Source organism: Eurosta solidaginis, chromosome 3, assembly GCF_040869045.1.
Source record: "Eurosta solidaginis isolate ZX-2024a chromosome 3, ASM4086904v1, whole genome shotgun sequence".
NCBI classification, from domain to species: domain Eukaryota; kingdom Metazoa; phylum Arthropoda; class Insecta; order Diptera; family Tephritidae; genus Eurosta; species Eurosta solidaginis.
The window spans coordinates 240,474,573-240,494,713 of NC_090321.1; the positions used below are offsets into that span (position 1 = coordinate 240,474,573).

Here is a 20,141-nt window from a genome sequence, read left to right on the forward strand (position 1 = left end):
CGAGTTCTGAAAAGAATATCTTCTTGGAGGGAGTATTATCATCAAAAAGCGCTTGAAGGCTTCTTCTGAGGATAAGTTTGAAAGGGACTCAATCAAGCTTCCTTTGATTTTCAATATTAATTCAACGAAGCAATTAACTCTTTTTCGAAAAAAAAGTAGTTGTTTGTTTTTTTTTTTTAAGAAAATAAGCAGATAGTAGGGAACTTTAGTTTATTGCGAGTCAACTTATAGTTATTTTCTCATTAGCTTCTTTTCCTACTGGGTAGCTAATGAACTTTCAATATCATGCGTTCCACCTTTTTCCCCAAATAATTTTTCAAAATTCAATCACATTTAGTCATTATTACAAAAGAGCACACAATAATTTCTTTTTTTATCCTAATGACTTAGAACTCATTTATTATAAATAAAATATATTTATAATCAAAGCAGGGCATACTGGTATACGAAAAATAATCAGTTAATAACAGCACTCAAACAATTAAGCTTTTTCGGATGGTGGTGGGTGAGCCTCAATGTAAGCGATGGCCTTAAGTATGTGCTCTGGGATTGGTGGTGGAGTTGGTAGAGGTGGGTTAGCACTAAGAACGTGGTAGCCATTTTCATCAGCAACGTATTTTATAGAAACTTGTTCGCCTTCGGGTGAGGTATATGAGTATTGACCTGTTTCAACCAAAGCATCACCGCTGAGATGACCCTCTTGTTGCGACTTAATAGAGTTTGAGAATTCATAGAAATATTTAAAGCTATCTGGGTTCACTTCGCTCTCATTATGGATGACATCAGCTTCTTCGTTGGCATAGGCGAAAGCCAAAAGGCAGGCAAGGACGACCTGCAAAAACAAAAAAGAAAAAACAAAAAAAATCATTTGCTGTTGATTAATACAACACTGATATGCACTTATTATTTATCATTTAATTTGTTCATTATTTTTTATTTTAAATTTTTAGTATATAATTGTAGACTTTAAAGTATATTTTTTGAAATAACTGCTGGGCTCTTGTGTTTTTAATTTAAGAACAATTATAAGTAGAAGGGTGAACACAGAAATTATTTCCAATATCCCAGATTTTGGTCTGGTTTATCTTCTGTTATATACTTTTTCCAAAACACTCACAATGAATTTCATTTTTTTATTAGAATTTATGTGTTATCACTTTGATTCGCTAAATCAAACTAATTTAAACGTCTACAATATCGTGGGCTTTTATACAAAATGTACTAATTACTATTGGCATGCCAACAATCAAATTTTTATTTAAATATTTTGTTTTAAAACAACTCACTAATTACCATCTATCATATGGATGACACTGAAAATACAACTTCATCGCATACTAAGGCAAGCGTTTACTGTCGTTTTCTTTGCTAAATTTTTGTTTGAATAACAAGATTGCAGTAAAAAGTTGTTCTGTAAAAAGTAGCTTTTGCATGTGCTGTATTGTCTAGTCACTGAGCTAATACGTCATATTTAAATTAATTTACATATTTTTATGTATCTTTGCGTAAGGGCGTTAAAAAGTTAATGAAGCTGCTGCCGCATAATGGAGTGGTGAGTTTAAAAAATACAGTATTTGTCAAATAGGTGGATACGGTTGTAACAAATCTTTATTGGCTTAAAGATATGCTTAATAGTTTTGGGGTTGGGTTTCCCAATGACAAGTATAATTTTTGATCTATGACATAAGTCAAAGGTTCAAGGAAGTGCTCATAAATCAGTGAAAATACAAAAAAAAAAAAATCACCGCCCGTTTTGGGCCACGTTAGACCTGCAATTCAGTATTCGAAGATTTCACCATCTGTTCATTTAACTGCTTGAGTTTGAGCTGGAAAATCTGTATGAGTTGATGGGCCGCGACCGTGGTTTCGTACCTAAGGTTAGGTGAGGTTTAACTGGCCGGTCAATAAATACCTCATATAGACTGAAAGTGTCCATAGTCTTACCCGAATTTGTTTGACGACCAAACGGAAGAACCCCAATCCAGTGCCAGGCACATGTTATAGAATAACTCCGTCCTCTTGGCATATACTAACAGTTGTCTGGGACCCAGCTTAATTGCTGCCTCGAGATCTGGAAATTCTGCTGCCCCTAATAGCTGAAGCCTTAACCTAGCGAGCGCAGGACACAAGCACAGAACGTGCTCAACCGTTTCTTCCTACAGCTCACACTTCCGGCATTGGCTGTTACTGAGGAGACCTAACTTATAAGCATGTGACGCCAGAAGGCAGTGTGCAGTCAGTATGCCCTTCGTGATCCTTAAGTCTTCTCTCTTCAGAGATATGAGCCACTTTGTGACTCTAATATCGTAGACTTTGCACATGATCTTAGAAATTTTGCAGCCCCGCGTTTTTGTCGATGCCTTTCCTGGTTGATGGATCATTTGCAACTCCTGTCTTCTTTTGATTTCTCCAAAACGGATTGGGACGACTATCGTCGGGTCAGCGAGTGTTGCACCCTCCTTTTCTAACTCGGCCTTTTCGTTACCTTGTATCCTTTTATGACCGGGAAGCCAGTAAAGATGTGTGGTCCGGCCTAAGCGAAGCTTCTTTGCATTCCAGAACACATCATGATGAAGGTTAAAGTTAACAGAAAGGGTAGGGTCTTCTGTACACTCTACCAATTCAGAAATACGTAGATCGTTACAGCTGGAATATCACAATAGAAATTCTGGAGGAGGTTTATTTATTTATTACAGTATGAAGTCTTACAAATTACAATAAAATTAGTTACAATACACAATTTAAACAACAAATATATATAGTAAATTTTTAATACGAAAGTGTAAAATTTAAATACATAATTGTATTTTTATAAACATTATTCGAAAAATTTATGTTTGTATAAGTATTCGAATGAAAATATTTTCTAATAAAATTAAAGCAAATTTATTCATGAATAAACTATTTCTGAATAACTTTTTGGTAGATATTTTATTTTTGAATAATTACATACCACATGTAGGACACCACACAAATAATTTTAAATGAATATCTCATAACAAACATAGTGACTCAGCATACAGCCACACACAGAGACCTAGCCTTCAATCTACAGCCTACTCAATTTCAGTGACATTATCTAATTGGTAATGTTTCACAATGAAGTAGCAGCCATTTTAAACCTAACCTAACTATCACAATTGGCAGCCACCGTGGTGTGATGGTAGCGTGCTCCGCCTACTACACCGTATGCCGTGGGTTCGCACACCGGGCAAAGCAACATCAAAATTTTAGAAATAAGGTTTTCCAATTAGAAGAAAATTATTCTAAGCGGGGTCGCCCCTCGGCAGTGTTTGGCAAGCGCTCCGGGTGTATTTCTGCCATGAAAAGCTCTCAGTGAAAACTCATCTGCCTTGCAGATGCCGTTCGGAGTCGGCATAAAACATGTAGGTCCCGTCCAGCCAATTTTTAGTGAAAATCAAGAGGAGCACGACGCAAATTGGAAGAGAAGCTCGGCCTTAGATATCTTCGGAGGTTATCGCGCCTTACATTTTTTTTTATTTAACTATCACAATTTTTATATTTTTATAAAAAATATTTTTCTTATCAAGCTCAGTCCCGTTTGAGGGTAGCCTGAAAGTGGTCTCCTCTCTAAGTATACATGAGTGTGTTTACTTTATATATAGCGAAGATTATCATTTAGGTGGTCCGGGAACTCACCTTCCTTAATATTGTAGACAAATTTCACAGGACAAAATAATACTTTCTGTTTTATACTCAACCAATTCATTGCATCTATCAACTGCCGTACAGGTTTGTTCATTGGTTTTTTTAGTATACAGCGCATTACCCGATATTCCATTTTCTGTAACTTTTCGAGCTGAGCTATAGGAAATATTGTGGAACAATATATGAAGTGGGGTTCAACTTTACCTCTATATACCAATGTTTTATATTTTCTACTCAGATATATGCAGGATCTTTTCAACAATCCAATTCTTTGTGTAATATTTCTTAATGTATTTTCTTTATTCTTATAAAATTTGAATCTATTGTCATTATCGTGTTTAATTCCTCAATATTTTCACCCTGAATTTTTTGCCGATTGTTGGCGCTTGTCGCTCCTGATAAAACCATAAAGCTGGGCTTCCTGACAATTCGTTTCAATGTTTGAACACAGCCATTTATATAACGAATTAAGATCTTCCTGTGTTTTAGCGGCGGTATAAGGTAGATTTTTATCATTGATCGTTAATAATGCGTCATCGACATAGTGAAAAAAAAAACCCAAGGTTGCGACACCTTGGGTCGTTAGGCTAGGTCTATAATCACGTAGTTGTTAAAGGCTAACTAATAGCTAATAGTCCTCTCTTTTCTTGTTCATATTCCGATTCCTATTCCCATTCCAATTTTTTTCTTTTTCCTCTTCTTTTTCTATTCTTTTTTTTCCTACATCTTTTCCCATTCCAGTTCCTACTCCTACTACTATCTCTATTCCCATCCCTGTTCCTGTTCATATTCTCAAGCCTACTCCTAATCCTGTTCCTAATCGTATTCTAAATTTAATTAATATTTTTGTTAGCACTCAAGCACTTATTCCTATTGTTATTCACATTCCTAATCCTATTCCTATACCTGTTCCTATTCCTATTATTGTTCCTGTTTATATTCCTATTTCTATTTCTATGCCGCTTCCTATTCCTATTGCTATTCATTTTCTTTTTTAATGCAATTTCTCCTCTTATTTCCTTCCCTTTTCCTATGCTTATTCTTGTCTCTTTAATCCTATTATTTTTTCCTATTCCTTTTACTGCTTCTCTTATTGTTATTATTAGCCGTGTTTTTTTTACACGTATATACGTCTACGTTTGCGCGTAAAAAAAGCGCTTTTTAATACTGTTTTCACACAGAAACTTAATGATCTCATTTCACCTTCTAATGGAATCGTAATTTTTTTTGCTTTCACACAGAAGTATTTGCTCGATTAGTATGAAGGATGAAATGTCAAGCGAATAAAATGACAATGCTATATGACAGACAATCATGACGGAACGATACAAGGTGGCAGCGTGGTGACATACCTACAAACAAAAAAAATTCCATGTACTTGTAAATTCGATGGACAAATGTCAAAATCGTACTGTTGTAGTTGATGTATCAAATCAAATAAAAAAGGTTATAATCAGCTGTTCGATGCGGCCACCTTGTATCGTTCCGCCATGCAGACAATGGCATTTACTTTGACAAATGACATTTTTAAGCACTGAACACACCAAAAACTAAGAAGCGGAAGGCTGCCTACAGATTTGCATTGTGCTTTTAACTTCATTAGGCATTCGATTAGCTACTAATGAAATAATTATAGATTCGAATTTTGTAGGAAAGATTGAGCTCAATAAGCGTCTTAATGTAGAAAACTGCCTTTATTATTCAATAAGCCGTCTGTGTGAAAACAGTATAACGCTTAGCAGTCCATATAAAGTTTAAGCGTAAACGTATATAGATGTAAAAAAAAAACACAGATATTAAGTATATATATTCCTGCTGAACTAATTCTACCACTCCCTTTCTCTTACTCTCGCTCTCACTAGCTATCTACCTCTCTTTATCCATTGTGCAGTGCTGAAATATGTAAATCTTAATACAACACGCTTCAACGAATGTTTCTTTGTCTGTGTGGTGAATAAGTGCAAGTTAATGTTTTTTTTCAGTGTTCAAAGTTACTTAAAGCCCCGTCAGATAAGCAGTTTATCATATAGATGCGTTTAACATAATCTCATGCATGATGATTAGATTGCACGTATCTTTAGGGAGAACGGCAGATCGAGTGACCCTGGCGCCATCTGTCATGAAAAAGTAGCCAATTTTCAACATTTGTTGTAAGCAAAACATCAGAAAAAAAAGAATTCGACATTCGCTTTGGCTAAGGATACTTTCACACTTTGCATAATAAAAAATATTTTTTCCACACATGTGGCGATGTAACTGGATTGCATAAGATGGCGCTGAACGCATAATTGTGGCTCGGCCATTAGGCAAAGGTTTAAAATAGTACCAGTTATGATGTGCATGATTATATAAGCGCATGCATAATTAAATATCGATAGCGTTTAGTAGTTTATTAGTGATTAATTTGTTAAATATTTATCAATATCTAATTAGCATAAGATAAATCGGTTATTGGCGAAAAACAAGATATATAAAACCATGTATTCAAAACAATGAACCATGAATATGAAGACATCATATAAACATTTGTATTAATAAAAATACATTGTGACATTATTTAAAAGTAGAATGTTATTTTTCACTTCCTGATCTTTTACTTTGTGCAGAGGTACATACATATTTTTAAATGAGTTATTCGATTTTTCTTTCTCCACTTATAATTAAAACTAGCTTCCAAGTGTACAGTTAAAGAAATAAAATAAATGCAAGGAGCAGTAGCCTCTGAAGAGATACAAGGGCGAGCTTCTCTTCCAATTAGCGTCGTGCTTATTTTTCTTAAATTTTTCCTAGGCATTGGCGGTACGGAACTACATATTTTACCCCGACTCCGAACGGCATCTACAAGACCGATGAGTTTTAACTGAGAAGCCTTTCATGGCGGAATTACTGTCGGAGTGCTTGCTAAATCACTGCCGAGTAGCGACCCCGCTTAGGCAGACTTTTCTCTAATTGAAGAAACTTGTTTCTAAATATTTGATGTGGCTTTGTCCGGAAATCAAAACCAGGACCTTCGATGTGTTATAGGTGGAGCACCCTACCACAACACCACGGCGGCCTACAGCTCCTAAACAATTTCTAGCAAATATCAGATAATTTGTGTATGAATGCGTACAGTTGAATCATATATAATTATAGGAAAGACAACGATGCATCAAATTTGTACTCAACGAAAGACTTAAGAAACAAACCTGTTGATAACTAAGTGTGTGAATAAAAATGTAAAAAATAATACTTTGTTAGAAAATTACTTTCTTTTTGTGCACCTGCGGTCGACTTTCGGCTAAGAGCAAAACACTTTTGGTAATTAGCATACTTGTTTTGATTTAATTATTTATATAAGTATGCCAGTTTGAACGATATAGATTTGAATGCTCATTAGATTAAGTGTATAGTAACAAAAAGAATATGTTCTGATTGTTTTTAATGTCCTATCAATTTTGTTCTTACAAAAACTGTACGAGTCAAATAAGTATAAATTGAGATTGAAATTGAATTGCTTTAATTAATATGTATAAGTAAATGAGAAGCTGTCTCTTTGTCGTCAGTGGTTGGTGAGTAAGGCACTCGACTTTGATGCACAGCGCTTTCAATTTGATACGCATATTGAACAAATAGACTTCAAATATATATTTTGATCAATATTTTGGTCAATATATTTGAAGTCCATTAAGGAGTTAATTGTCGCATTTTGTTTTATAAATATTTTGTTAGATATTATATACATTTTTCTTAAAAAACATTGTGGCTGAGCTATTAAGGTATTCCATTATCAAATTAAAGAAATCGCATAAAAGGTGATCACGCTCTCTGGTACCTCGTATAGTTTCTGAAGGTGTTGCTCGACGTCCGAATTTCGACATGGCAGCATATATGCAGATCCTATTCATGACGTGTGTCAATGTTTTTTCCAGCGTTTTTTTCCTATATTTGGCGTATAGTGAAAGTTTGGTCAATGGAAGATATACCAGGTATGAAGCTGAGCTACTAAGGCTCACTTAGCCGGTTCACATTAAGGACTTTATATGCCATTCCAGAAAGACTGAATCCGTGATAGCTTGCTCAAAGCATACCTGTATTCCTATTGTCAAACGTGCATACGCCTTATTAGCTCCTCTACGCAGTGTTCGAATAGCTTCGCAGTCAATCCTCATACACGGGTAGGGCAAACCTAACTCAAACATAATCGATTGCGGGTGTCAATTGACTTTATGGCCACTACAAATTGCCACAAAGTCAATTCAAGTTATGACTATATAAAATTGTCACAATGTCAAATTTAAAATGGTTAATATATCAATTATATTAAATTTATGAATATCCTGCTTTTCCGAAACGCACATAAAGTCAATTATTATTTTTTTTTAAAGTGGCCATGAGATAAGTTATATTATTTCGTTACTCCACGTATTAAAATTTAATAACTGTTGATTTACTTTTTTGTTTTTATAAAAAATTTTCAGATACGGCACTCGTTTTCCTATATTTTGGTCTATTGAAACTTCGGATAAATAACTGAAATTCGGAACAAAAATCTTTATTTGAAGTGGTCCAATTGATACTATGGACTTTCCAATAATGCATTTGAAACCAAGTCATGAACTTCCCAAAACTCGACTATTACTCAAATTTTTATAAGTATTTAATATAAATCTGCAAAGAGCTTCAAGAAAAACACAAAAATGAAATGGAGCAAAATAGAAAATTATCAAAATAATATCATTTGAATATGTTGCTAACTGCAGCGTAAATATAGTTAAAAAAACTAAATAACACGGTTTTAAATAATATGGAACTAAAAGGTTAAAAATAATGTTCAAAATAGGTTTTAAAAAATAATGAACGAAAAATACTAGTGTTATGGTGGAAAGAGCGTCGGGCGCTCGATGTAAGAAAAATATGGCACAGATTATTTTTAAGTTTTTAGTAAGATATGAGTTGTGTTTTTTATGCGCATTACATCAACACCATTATTTTATCCTTACACTACTCTCCGCTAAGTGTGTGCGTCCACGACTCATCGCAACCGATCATTAAGCTATAGGTTATACACTGTGGCCAACAGACGTTCGGGTCTCTATTAAGCACAACTCGTATTGTAGCAAATTATTTAACCACTGCCGCGAGTCTTCAATAATTGCCGCTAGATGGTTCTCCTAACTCTCATTTGCGCGCCTAGCCTAGAAGTTACAAACATACAAGTGAAGCTAATTAATAGCCGTATTTTTTTTACACGTAAACGTCTATACGCTTAAACTTTATATGGACTGCTAAGCGTCAAACTTTAAATACACCTCTGAAATTGCTGCGCATAAAATGTGTACTACTAAATTTCAATACTTATTATACTCCGATGTTACTAAAATATGTGTATTTGTTTCACCCTCTACACTAATTCTATGTATTCTATGTGTGTCCACAATTCATCGCAACTGATTTAGCTATATGCTATACCCTATGTTCATCAGAGGGTTGTGTCTCCGCTTTTCGACACACCCTGTGGCTGTAGCTAGTTATTTAACCACTGCCGCTAGATGGGTCTCCTAAGCATTATCTAAGCGAGGATAGGCGTTTTTTTCACGCGCAAACGTAAACGTATACGCGTGTATATAAAAACACGGCTAATATAAGTGTGTTAAAAAAGTATGAAGAGAAGTTGCAGTATGCTCAGAAGTAATTTGAATTGCTGCTACCCAACGAATAAGGAATGAATTGCAATTGTGTCGCACGAGTAGCGCTAAATGTAAAGGCTCCATTACTGATACTTAGCATGGACCTGACTTGGCTTGAGAACTGTCACTAACAGTTCTGTTAAATGAACATTGCATGTTACTGATTACTCAAAACAAAGCAACACTTAACTTGACTTAAGGCCCCATTACTGATACTTAGCATATACTTGACTTGACTTGGCGTAAACTTGGCAACTTAGCCTTGATTATACTCCAATTAGCGCATACAATCTGGCATCATAATCAATCAATGTCAAAATGTATGACAAAATGTCAAAATGAAATGGAAACAAACAAATGGCGTCTCAAAATGTAAACGTCACTTAGAACTTACATAGAAAATCAAAATTCAACAGACTTCTAAGTCAAGTTAAGTGTTGCTAAGTTTTGATTAATCAGTAACATGCAATGTTCAGTTAACAGAACTATAAGTGACAGTTCTCAAACCGAGTCAAGTCTATGCTAAGTATCTGTAATGGGGCCTTTAGAAGTCTGTTGAATTTTGATTTTCTATGTAAGTTTTAAGTGACGTTTATATTTGAGATGTCATTTGTTTGTTTCCATTTCATTTTAACATTTTGTCATACAAATTGAGTGGAGTATAATCAAGGCTAAGTTGCCAAGTTTACGCCAAATCAAGTCAAGTCTATGCTAAGTATCACTAATGGAGCCTTAAAGCACACTGTTTATTAGACAACAAGAAAATTGTATAGTTTTTTTTTTTTAAATTATTTTAAGCCTCACGAGCATGAATATTTTTCAGATTGTTCTCAGCGAGAGTTTACTGTACACGATGTTCAGTATACCTTTGATTCATAGTTCATGAACCATACCATCACACATGCTTCATAAAATGTATGTAGGAAAAAATTTCATTACCAAAGTCATTGAAAATGGATTGTCATTTAAATGTCATTACTTGTGATATTTATGCTTATGTGGCAACTAATATGACAAAGAAGCTGCAGGAATTCACAAGTTATGTATATGTATATATGTATATTAGAGCGGGTCAAATTGTATGGATGGATTTTTTTTTTTGATCAGGAGTATAGCAAAAGCGTAATCTACAGATGATTCTAAGAAAAATTGCTGAATACGCGATAGCTCTAAGTCCGATTGCGAGTCCCCGATTTTTTTTTACAGCTAAAATAAGTTCAGAACATTTCCAACAATTTTCATTCAGACACTTTTCCTTTTTTCGAATTCATTTTAGTAGAAAAACATTTAAAAAAAACCTATATTTTCAAATAATAAGCAAAAAACACAATTTTTATAATTTTAATGTAATTTATTTAAAAATTATTTGTTTACTTAGAACTGACCTTTTTAACGTAAAAGTAATGTTATGTTATTATTTTTTAAAATCTTTTTGCTCTCAATTCGTGGTTCATTTTCACGACTTTCTGCTGTAACAGCCATAACACCTTCACGTTTTTTTTTTATATAATACGTTTGGAAACATATGTTAACAACTATATATATATTTCTGTTCCTTTTATATGCATTGGAATATTTAGATGATTTAGTGTTGGCTCATCATAATCTAAGAATTGTACCAAGTGATATCTTCGAAAAGAGCTGTTGCTAAACATGAAGCAAATCTATATGAAACACTGAATTTGTCACACATCATAGCAAAATATATAGCATCGTATAGTTGAGTATAATATCCTCCTTTCATTGTAAGAAATACTTTTGCAACTGCTTCATTTGCAATTTGCAATCTGTTCTAAGTGGTTCGTATTTTGGATCATCACTAAGAGTTGGCATTTTTGGTATTGTTGTAGGTGTTTCTTCTGCAATGTCATCCTCATATTCAGGTATTGTGAATTTTCTATCATTATGTTGGTCCATCATAAATTCTTTTAAGTAAAAAAAAAATAAATGTAAGGCGTGATAACCTCAGAAGAGATCTAAGGCCGAGCTTCTCTTCCAATTTGCGTCGTGCTCCTCTTGATTTTCCCTACAAATTGGCCGGACGGGACCTACATGTTTTATGCCGACTCCGAACGGCATCTGCAAAGCAGATGAGTTTTCACTGAGAGCTTTTCATGGCAGAAATATACCCGGAGTGCTTGCCAAATACTGCCGAGGGGCGACCCCGCTTGGAAAAATTTTCTTCTAATTGAAAAATCTTATTTCTAAAATTTTGATGTTGCTTTGCCCGGGAGTTGAACCCAGGGCATTCGGTGTGATAGGCGGAGCACGCTACCATCACACCGCGGTGGCCGCCCGCTCTTTTAAGTGGTTTGGTATTAAACAACATGAGGATTCTGTTGCTTTTAACTTGCATTTAGATTTTCCAGTGTAAAATAATTCATTTGTTGATTGTACGAATGCTGTAAATTCCTTTTTCTGTGTTTAATGCTTTTTTCACTTATTTTTCAATTAAAACATTTAGTTTTCTTAGAATCCTACATCTATCAATTAGTTGAATATTCAATTTATTCCAAATTTCAACCAATTTATCAATTACATGAGGAGTTAAATTTTTATGCGAAAAGATTTTACTTTGAATTTTAGCATGATCACTTAAAATATAACAAAATCTTAACATGTCACGACCAGACGGTAAATTCAGATTATTTAATTTACTTGATAAACCAAATGAAATAATATCGTGTTCAAGTATATGTGATAAAGTGGATTCAGATGATGTAGAAGGATTTGGTTCATCTATTTTAAATTTAAAAGCAAAAAGCTGTAAAGAAAAAAAATGTTTTCCATAAGAAATTTGTTAAACATGATAATATAGTTGTTAAAAGTTAATTTTAGCTTAATTTCTCATAATTTAAGCCTGATAGCCAAAAAAAACCTCAAATCCTCGAGTCTGGAACGGAGACCTCTGCCTCTTCGTCCAACCAAAAAAAAAAACCGCAAGTCCGGAACGGAGACCTCGGCCTCTCCATCCGGAACAAACAAAAAAACAAAGAATAACACAAAAATGGTACCACTCTGGAACGGAGACCGTTCCAGCCTTGCTGTCCATCGATTATACATATATCACGTTCTGAACTTCTATATATTAGAGTTACGTATAAACCAATGGCAAGAAATATTCACTTCTAACTGTTCATAACCGCAAATTTTTTCATCTTAGCTCAGGTGGCATGCTAAGCAAGTCGGAAAGGATTCCCGGCCATTTTGTGTTGCAGACGAACTCCTCATTTAGATTAAGTTTAGTGTGTAAGTCTTATATTCATTTTTCTCGTTTCAGCGGAGGTCATTGGCGGAAAACGATGTTGCGTATCGCAAGGGGACCGGCATGTTTAGGCAGGATGCCTAACTTTTCCGAATCTGATTGCGATCCCCCAATGCAACTCTTCAAATCGATACTCGATACTCGGCTTAATTTATAACCACCCACACCATCACCCTCATGCAAACGGAGGATTTTGCGGGTCAACGGTTGTAGCTTTCTATACAACCGGCCTCTTGGATTCTAACAGCCAACCAGCTAACATCTGCCGCCAGCGATCTCTGCGGTATTTTGCGTTTATTCAGGTAATATTGTAACTATTGATATTTCTACCCTTATCCAATAAAACATTATTATTATAACGAGGAAAATCCTCCTGTTTTCTTATTCCAGATCGACCCGTGTGCGCCTACCCACTGCCGGTTTCAGACACACTCCGGCCGAACATTTCCAACCGCTGTATTTAAATACATGTAGATCGAATTTTCAAATGCATGAACCTCTTCGGTGTCTGTGTCAAGATTTCAATAATCACTGTAATAATATTGATACTTGCGACACACTTTACAGTGTAAAAAAATATATACTCACTGCCTTGAACTCATATCTGTTTCAAATCACATGTTAAATTAAATCTGTTACCTGCTCCAGTTACTTTGGGCAGGTGGCTTGGAATCATGTCCTTTCCAACCTCCCACACATTGCAGCCCTACTCATTGTGTGTTAAATATACATCAGTTGCTCTAAATCACGTCCATTCCGACAGCACTAATAATCAATAGTTACTTTGGGCGGGGGCTTGGAATCACGTCCTTTCCAACCTCCCACACATCACAGCCCTACTCATTGTGTGTTAAATATACATCAGCTGCTGGAAATCACGTCCATTCCGACAGCATTAATAATCAATAATTACTTTGGGCAGGTGGCTTGGAATCACGTCCTTTCAAACCTCCCAAACATCGCAGCCCTACTATTGTGTGTTAAATATACATCAGCTGCGCGAAATCACGTCCATTCCGACAGCACTGATAATCAATTCCGTTGCTCGGCATCACAGTCCATCCCGACAACTGATTCAATAATATATGTATATACATATTTTATAATATAATTTTGCTCACTATGTATGCTTGTTAATTTTACACTGTAATCCGCATTTATATTCATTCATTCATTCATTCATATTTAGTCTGATTAATTGTAAAATTTGTAGACTAACAAATAAATAAATAAAAAAATAAATAAATATCTCTACTAAAATTCAAAAACACTATAGATATTAATACAGATTCTGAAATGTTCGTAAAATACTTTTAAAGTGAGCCCAATATGATATTTTTCCTATAATTCTATCAGAAGTTATGAAGATTTTTTGGCCAAACCCTACATTCATATGGCAAAATATCTATTTTGCAAAAGTGTCTCCAGCAATTTTTCTAAGAATCATCTGTGGATTATGTTTTTGCTACACTCCTGATGGAAGACAAATTTGACCCGCTCTAATCTATATTTATTATCATTTGCCACTAATTCTCATTACATAACACACAATGGAAGAACTATTTTCAGATCTAGTAAGTAAGTTCAGTGTTGTGCCATATGCATTTTTCATGCACGCGCAAACATAATTGCACTTTGACCTAGTAAACAAACTTGAAATTAAAAAAAAAAAATTTATAAAAAAAAAAACTGTGGTAGAATAATAGCATGACATCTCTCCACTTTAATTGTGTCAGTCGGCATAGATTGTATGGCTAAACGATTAACCTTCTTGATTGCTATTGCACTGCACTTTGCATGTTACTTGAAGCTTGTGCTGCATATGCACACGTTGCGTCTTGGTGCCTTTTTTATTGCTATTGATTTGCGCAAATATTTGCAGATATATTCGCCATGTTCTTGTTGTTGAAACAAAGTAAGAATGCAAATACTTGTTTTGAATTTAATAACCATCTTTGATGGACCTACATACATACATATGTTTATATCCGTAACTCATCAGCATTGCGATGGCATCATCATTGTCTAAATAATGCAATAATCATAAAATAAACATTATGAACGAGCAAAAAACAAAGCAGAAATATGATGTTTGTCCAACTCTTTTCGCATTCAAAGAACCTCACACCCATATTTTTATACCCAAAACCCAGCAAGCATTTTGAGACATATATGAGTCTTGAAGGGGTCCAATTCCATAACGTTTATGCACATTAAGAGGTTGGTCTATGGCCGACGTAGTGTAACAACAGACCGCTGGCCTAATGAAAGGTGCTGGGTTCAAGGCCCAGGAAAAGCAGCCTCAAAATCCTTTAAAATATGCATATTAAACTAGTAAATAAATATTTAAGTGGGGCACACTTCGCCATGGCTTGGCAAACATTGCGAGTGTACTTCTGTCATGAAAATTTCTGAGCGAAAATCCATCTATTTGCAATTGCTATTCGGAGTCAGCATAAAACATATAGGTCCCACCTCGTCAACTAGTGAGAAATTAAGAAAATAAATTGTCTGTACACAGTTGACAGAAAAATTTCAAATTTATATATTTAACGATAAATTGACAAAGTGCGCAAGCATACAAAAGCAATGCTCTTAAAAAACAGCACTGACAAGCTATTGCATACATCCTTGTACAACTAACTTGTCATGCGTTACTGGGTTATTGTGCGGTTTGCAATGAATCAAATGCTCGAAAATGCTAAACGCCACTTTTTAAGCTGAGCATCAACACTATAGAAGGGGTACAAAATGAATGCACAATATTATTGCTTATCCTGTTACGAAATTAACCTCATATTTCGCACATATTTATGGCTCATATAAGAACTCCTTTATTTTGAGCATTCTCAAAATGTTTACTGGGATCTGTGGATGCTTATATTACATTTCATTCATAACTTTTTTCACTTCTATGCTCATAGCCAACCTACCATGTAGCATTTGTTGGTATACGAGATGTGTTCAAAAAGTATCGCGAATTTTGAATTTTCGCGGGTTACGTATATTCGAATTTAAATTTTTTTGTGGCGTTATGTTGTGGCGTTATGTTGACCGATGTCTATGTGTGAAAAACGAAATTAAATGCGCGGATGCATTCCGAATGTTGACTGTGGCATACGTGGACGAAACGACGTTTATGGGTGGTACAAAATGTTCTCAGAAGGCAGAGAAGATGTGAACAACGAAGAGCGTGCCGGTCGCCCGAGCACTTCAACAACAGACGAAACAATTGATGAAGTGAAGAAAATGGTAATGGCCAATCGTCGAATCACCGCTAGAGATGTTGCTGAGGACCTAGACATATCGATTAGCTCGTGCCATTCGATTTTTATCAATGATTTGGGAATGAGACGGGTAGCCGCAAAATTCGTACAAAAATTGCTCAATTTCGACGCGACTTTTTGGCAAAAAAAAAAACAAAAACACACTAATGATGTCGCAGCCACCGCATTCCCCAGATCTAGCCCCCTGTGACTTTGTCTTGTTCCCTAAACTGAAGAGGCCAAGGACGACGCTACGCTACGATTGATGAGATAAAGACGGCATCGATGGAGGAACTGAACAAGATAAAAAAATGATTTTTTGAAGTGCTTCGAAGATTGAAAAAACCGTTGGCACAAGTGTATAATATCTCATGGGGATTACTTTGAAGAGGACCAATAGATATTCATGAATAAATAAATAATTTTTGAAAAAACACAAAATTCGCGATACTTTTTGAACACACCTCGTATATATGCATATTTGCAACCGGTAGTGGCCATTGGTAAAGAGCACTTGATTACCTCAAAATATTTTGAGGATGACATGGAAGAAGATTGACAGGAAATAGTTTTTTGTACATAAATAGAAGGTAATATTTATCGAGAAAATATAATTAGTGCTCAAACGAAAGATAGATTTAGAGATTTTGTATACAACATAGAAACTTAAACGTACACCTAAATTTTAATTCTTATTTTTGTTTCAACTGTTTATTCCTTTTAGGATGTTTCTAAACCTTTATTAAATTAAAACCAATAAATCTTTAATAACATAACCCTCTGTCAGTCATTTTATTCATTTTGTTCCTGAGAATGGTTTCGCATTGAAGTCATAAGTTAGACTAAAAATTGCACTAAATATTACAAAATATAGAAGACAGCATTAGTTGGCAACATTTAACTTGCTAATCAGGTTGAGGAGAACTGTTCTGAACGAGTTTTCTAAATATAAAGATCGGCGCGCACCTACCTGAATTCGTTTTTCTGATATTTCATTTTCGCATTGAACTAATTAGATTTAAGTTTCAGGCTTAAACGAATTTTTTACCAATCAATTTCCTTAAATAATTGGATTTATAAGCTGTAGCGATACTTAAAACTTTTTGTTACTAATAATAGAAATTTGTGCTCTCAAAGCACTATACTTACACTTTTCCATAAGAAACTGGCGTCTGTGTGATCCAATTAAGATATTGCCTTGAAATTTGATATACCGCATTTTGGAAGGATTCTTAATAAAATAATTTCATTTCATTTGTATAATCTATCCATAGTTATCGGATCGTAGTTTTTTCTATCCTTAAAAAACAAAAGTCATATTTAATTTCTTTTCGAATAAAAAATTAAAAGTCCGGAAATATTTTTTTCTGATGTACTTTTATTATAAAAGGAATAACAGTTAAGGATCTTAATATAAACATACCAATATCAGCAGACCAGGCGGAGGTTGTTCTTCCCTTACTTTGGTCTAATTGTAAAACTTAAGAAGTCCCTTTTTCAAACTCTCTGCATCTCTTTCTCCCTCTTCGTATTTTTCTCTCCTTTGATGTCTCTCTCTCTCTCTAACTCAATCTGTCTCTCGAGCTTCGCCTCTCTCTTCCTACCACGTTCGCTGTATCTTTATATATATTCGCCTAAATCTATCGCTTTATCAGTATCTCTCTCATTCCCTCGTTGTTCCTTTATCTCGTTTCCTATGCGAAATATTAATGTAGGCGAGTTATAAAACATTGATCTAGATAAATAAGATGCTTTTCGCATAGATCGGTACTACCCAGAAAATTAGTGTCCTAAATAGGTACTAACTCATAATAAAGACAAAAAGCTGTCATATGTGCAGATGCATCTTAAATCAGATTTAATAGGATGTATTGGTTTCTGGTCCAGTTTTCTTCATTTGAAATAATTTAACATCTGATGTGGTGGAGTTCTTTCCCTGAACGCTTGTTTGAACCAGGGACCCAAGTATTATTTCAAAGTTTGATTGCAAGTAAGAAATATTTCAATGGAGTGATTCGTTGTTAATTTATAGTTGTGCGAAGTACAACTTATGATTTGGTAGTACATTAGAAACATAGAAATCTCACATAGCTTGGCTTTATTATGCAAAAAAGCATAGCTTTATGAGCGGAGTTAACGACTGTATTTCGTAAGTTGTATAAATATATATAAATATCGTAATTGAATCCATAAGTTTCGCCGAAATCTTTACCACAAACGTAGCCGTATCTTGATGTTAGCCTTAAGCCTAGCTTTTAGTGTAGACCATAGTAACCGCATCCTTTCCCTTCCCTCTACATCAGTTTTCAAATGTAAGAGGCACATCTAAATATGAGAAACTAATTTTTTTTTTAAATAAGCCTTCTAAATACGAATTAATTTGCATAATATTAAAAGCATTCAATTGGATTATTTTTAATAAACACTGCTTACCTGAATCTTATTGACTATTTCATGTAAATACTTACCAAAAATGTAAATAAATGCACGTTTGTTCTTATTTGTTGTGTAAATGTTAACTAAACGCTTTCGGCATAAATAAACAAATTTTGCTAAATATTAAGTCCAAATTATACCTTATAATTATAAGATCCTCAGCAACTTCTCTAACGTTGATTCGACGATTGGCCATTACCATTTTCTTCACTTCATCAATTTTTTCGTCTGTTGTTGAAGTGCTCGGGCGTCCGGCACGCTCTTCGCCGTTCACATCTTCTCTGAATGTTTGTACCACCGATAATCAGCGACAGTCAAGCTGCGCTCAAGGCATTATCGTCAGTTGAGATTAAATAATCAACAGTCCTTAAGTGCGTAGAGAGGTTAAACAGTCTAGGAGTCAATAACACCATCCATCTAGCATGGGTACCTGGACAGAGAGGAGTGGAAGATAACGAGCAAGCGGACGAGCTTGCCAGGTTGGCAGCGACCGAAAAGCCAATAGGACCCGAGCCCATCGTGTCAATAGGGTCACATACAATAAGGGATGAGTTTAGACAAAAAGAGGCGTGCCTCAAAGAACAACACTGGCGCGAAAGTCCAGAACTTCGGCAGGCAAAGGCACTAATAGGAGGGTACAACTCAAAGCGATATAAAGCTATGATTAACCTCCCAAAAATAGCCTTAGTATTTTAACATGCATACTCACAGGTCATTGCAGGCTAAAGAGCCATATGCATAAATTTGGCATATCGTCTAGTAGCCTCTGTCGATTCTGTAATCGCGAAGATGAGACTGCATAACACATCCTGATGGAATGCGATGCAATCGCGAGACGAAGACTTAGGATCCTAGGATCATCGAAATTAGAAAGTAGTCACATACACTCTCGAAAGCCGAGAACCAACTCAGCTTGAATGGGATGTTGTAAAGAGAATGAGGGTACAATAGACCAATAGGTCGCAGTGCTTAACCTCACAACATTTATCTATCTATCTAAGTCCAAATTATTGTTAATTTATGTACATGTGTTGACCAAATGCTCAAGAAATGTGTGATCAAATCCCACGCTTTTATCTACAAGACCGCTTAGCAACAATTCAACAAAACAACTTAACTCATTAACAGTTAGGGGCATCAATGTTTTGCATTTTATGGCGGCGATATATCAAAACAATGCAAACAAATTAAAGAACAAAAATAAAAATAACAACTAACCAAACCAGATACGATGAGCACGTTTCCATGCATGCGCCTAATCACATCACAACTTAATTCTTTTGCATACTAATTTTGAATGAGGATGTAATTGATTTTATGCTGTGTGTGGGGGTTCAATTATACACACCTAGACCAAGAGTTTCAGTATAAGTAAAATTTTTTTCAAAAAACATCCGCACTTTTATTTTAAGAGTCCGAAAATAAAAGTTAGATCCGGAATTTTATTTTTGAGGACAAGTAAAAGTCCGATGCTATAACTTTGGAGCGGCTACATATGAAACGAATTTTTAACTAAGATTCTTCTTATTTTTTTTTCTCTCAGTTCTGTGTCTTGGCGTTTGGGGATGGATTTCAAGTTGACACCATATATACGGATTTCTTTAAAGCTTTTGACACAGTTTCGCACAAATTTCTTCTGTGGAAACTAGAAAACATGGGCTTTCACTCAAACTTTCTGTCGTAGCTGAAGTCCTACCTGAAAAATAGTATCTATTTTGTTGAAAACTAAGTATTATGAATTCTCGGGAACCTCGGGTATACCACATGGTAGCATCCTTGGTCCTATTTTGTTCTTAATGTTTATTAATGATGTTGGCTCATGCTTAAACAATTCGA

The 20,141-nt window shown here is 34.9% G+C and overlaps 1 protein-coding gene across 1 annotated transcript; it reads right to left on the reverse strand.

Moving 5' to 3' along the window:
* Positions 1-364: 364 nt before the first annotated feature.
* Positions 365-1,203, reverse strand: Cpr47Eg (Cuticular protein 47Eg). Its single transcript, XM_067778117.1, has 2 exons — positions 1,118-1,203; positions 365-832 (listed from the first exon to the last, which is right to left on the reverse strand). The coding sequence occupies exons 1-2, from the start codon at positions 1,127-1,129 to the stop codon at positions 482-484; spliced, it is 363 nt and encodes a 120-aa protein (XP_067634218.1). The 5' UTR covers positions 1,130-1,203; the 3' UTR covers positions 365-481.
* Between the last annotated feature and the right edge of the window lie 18,938 nt (positions 1,204-20,141).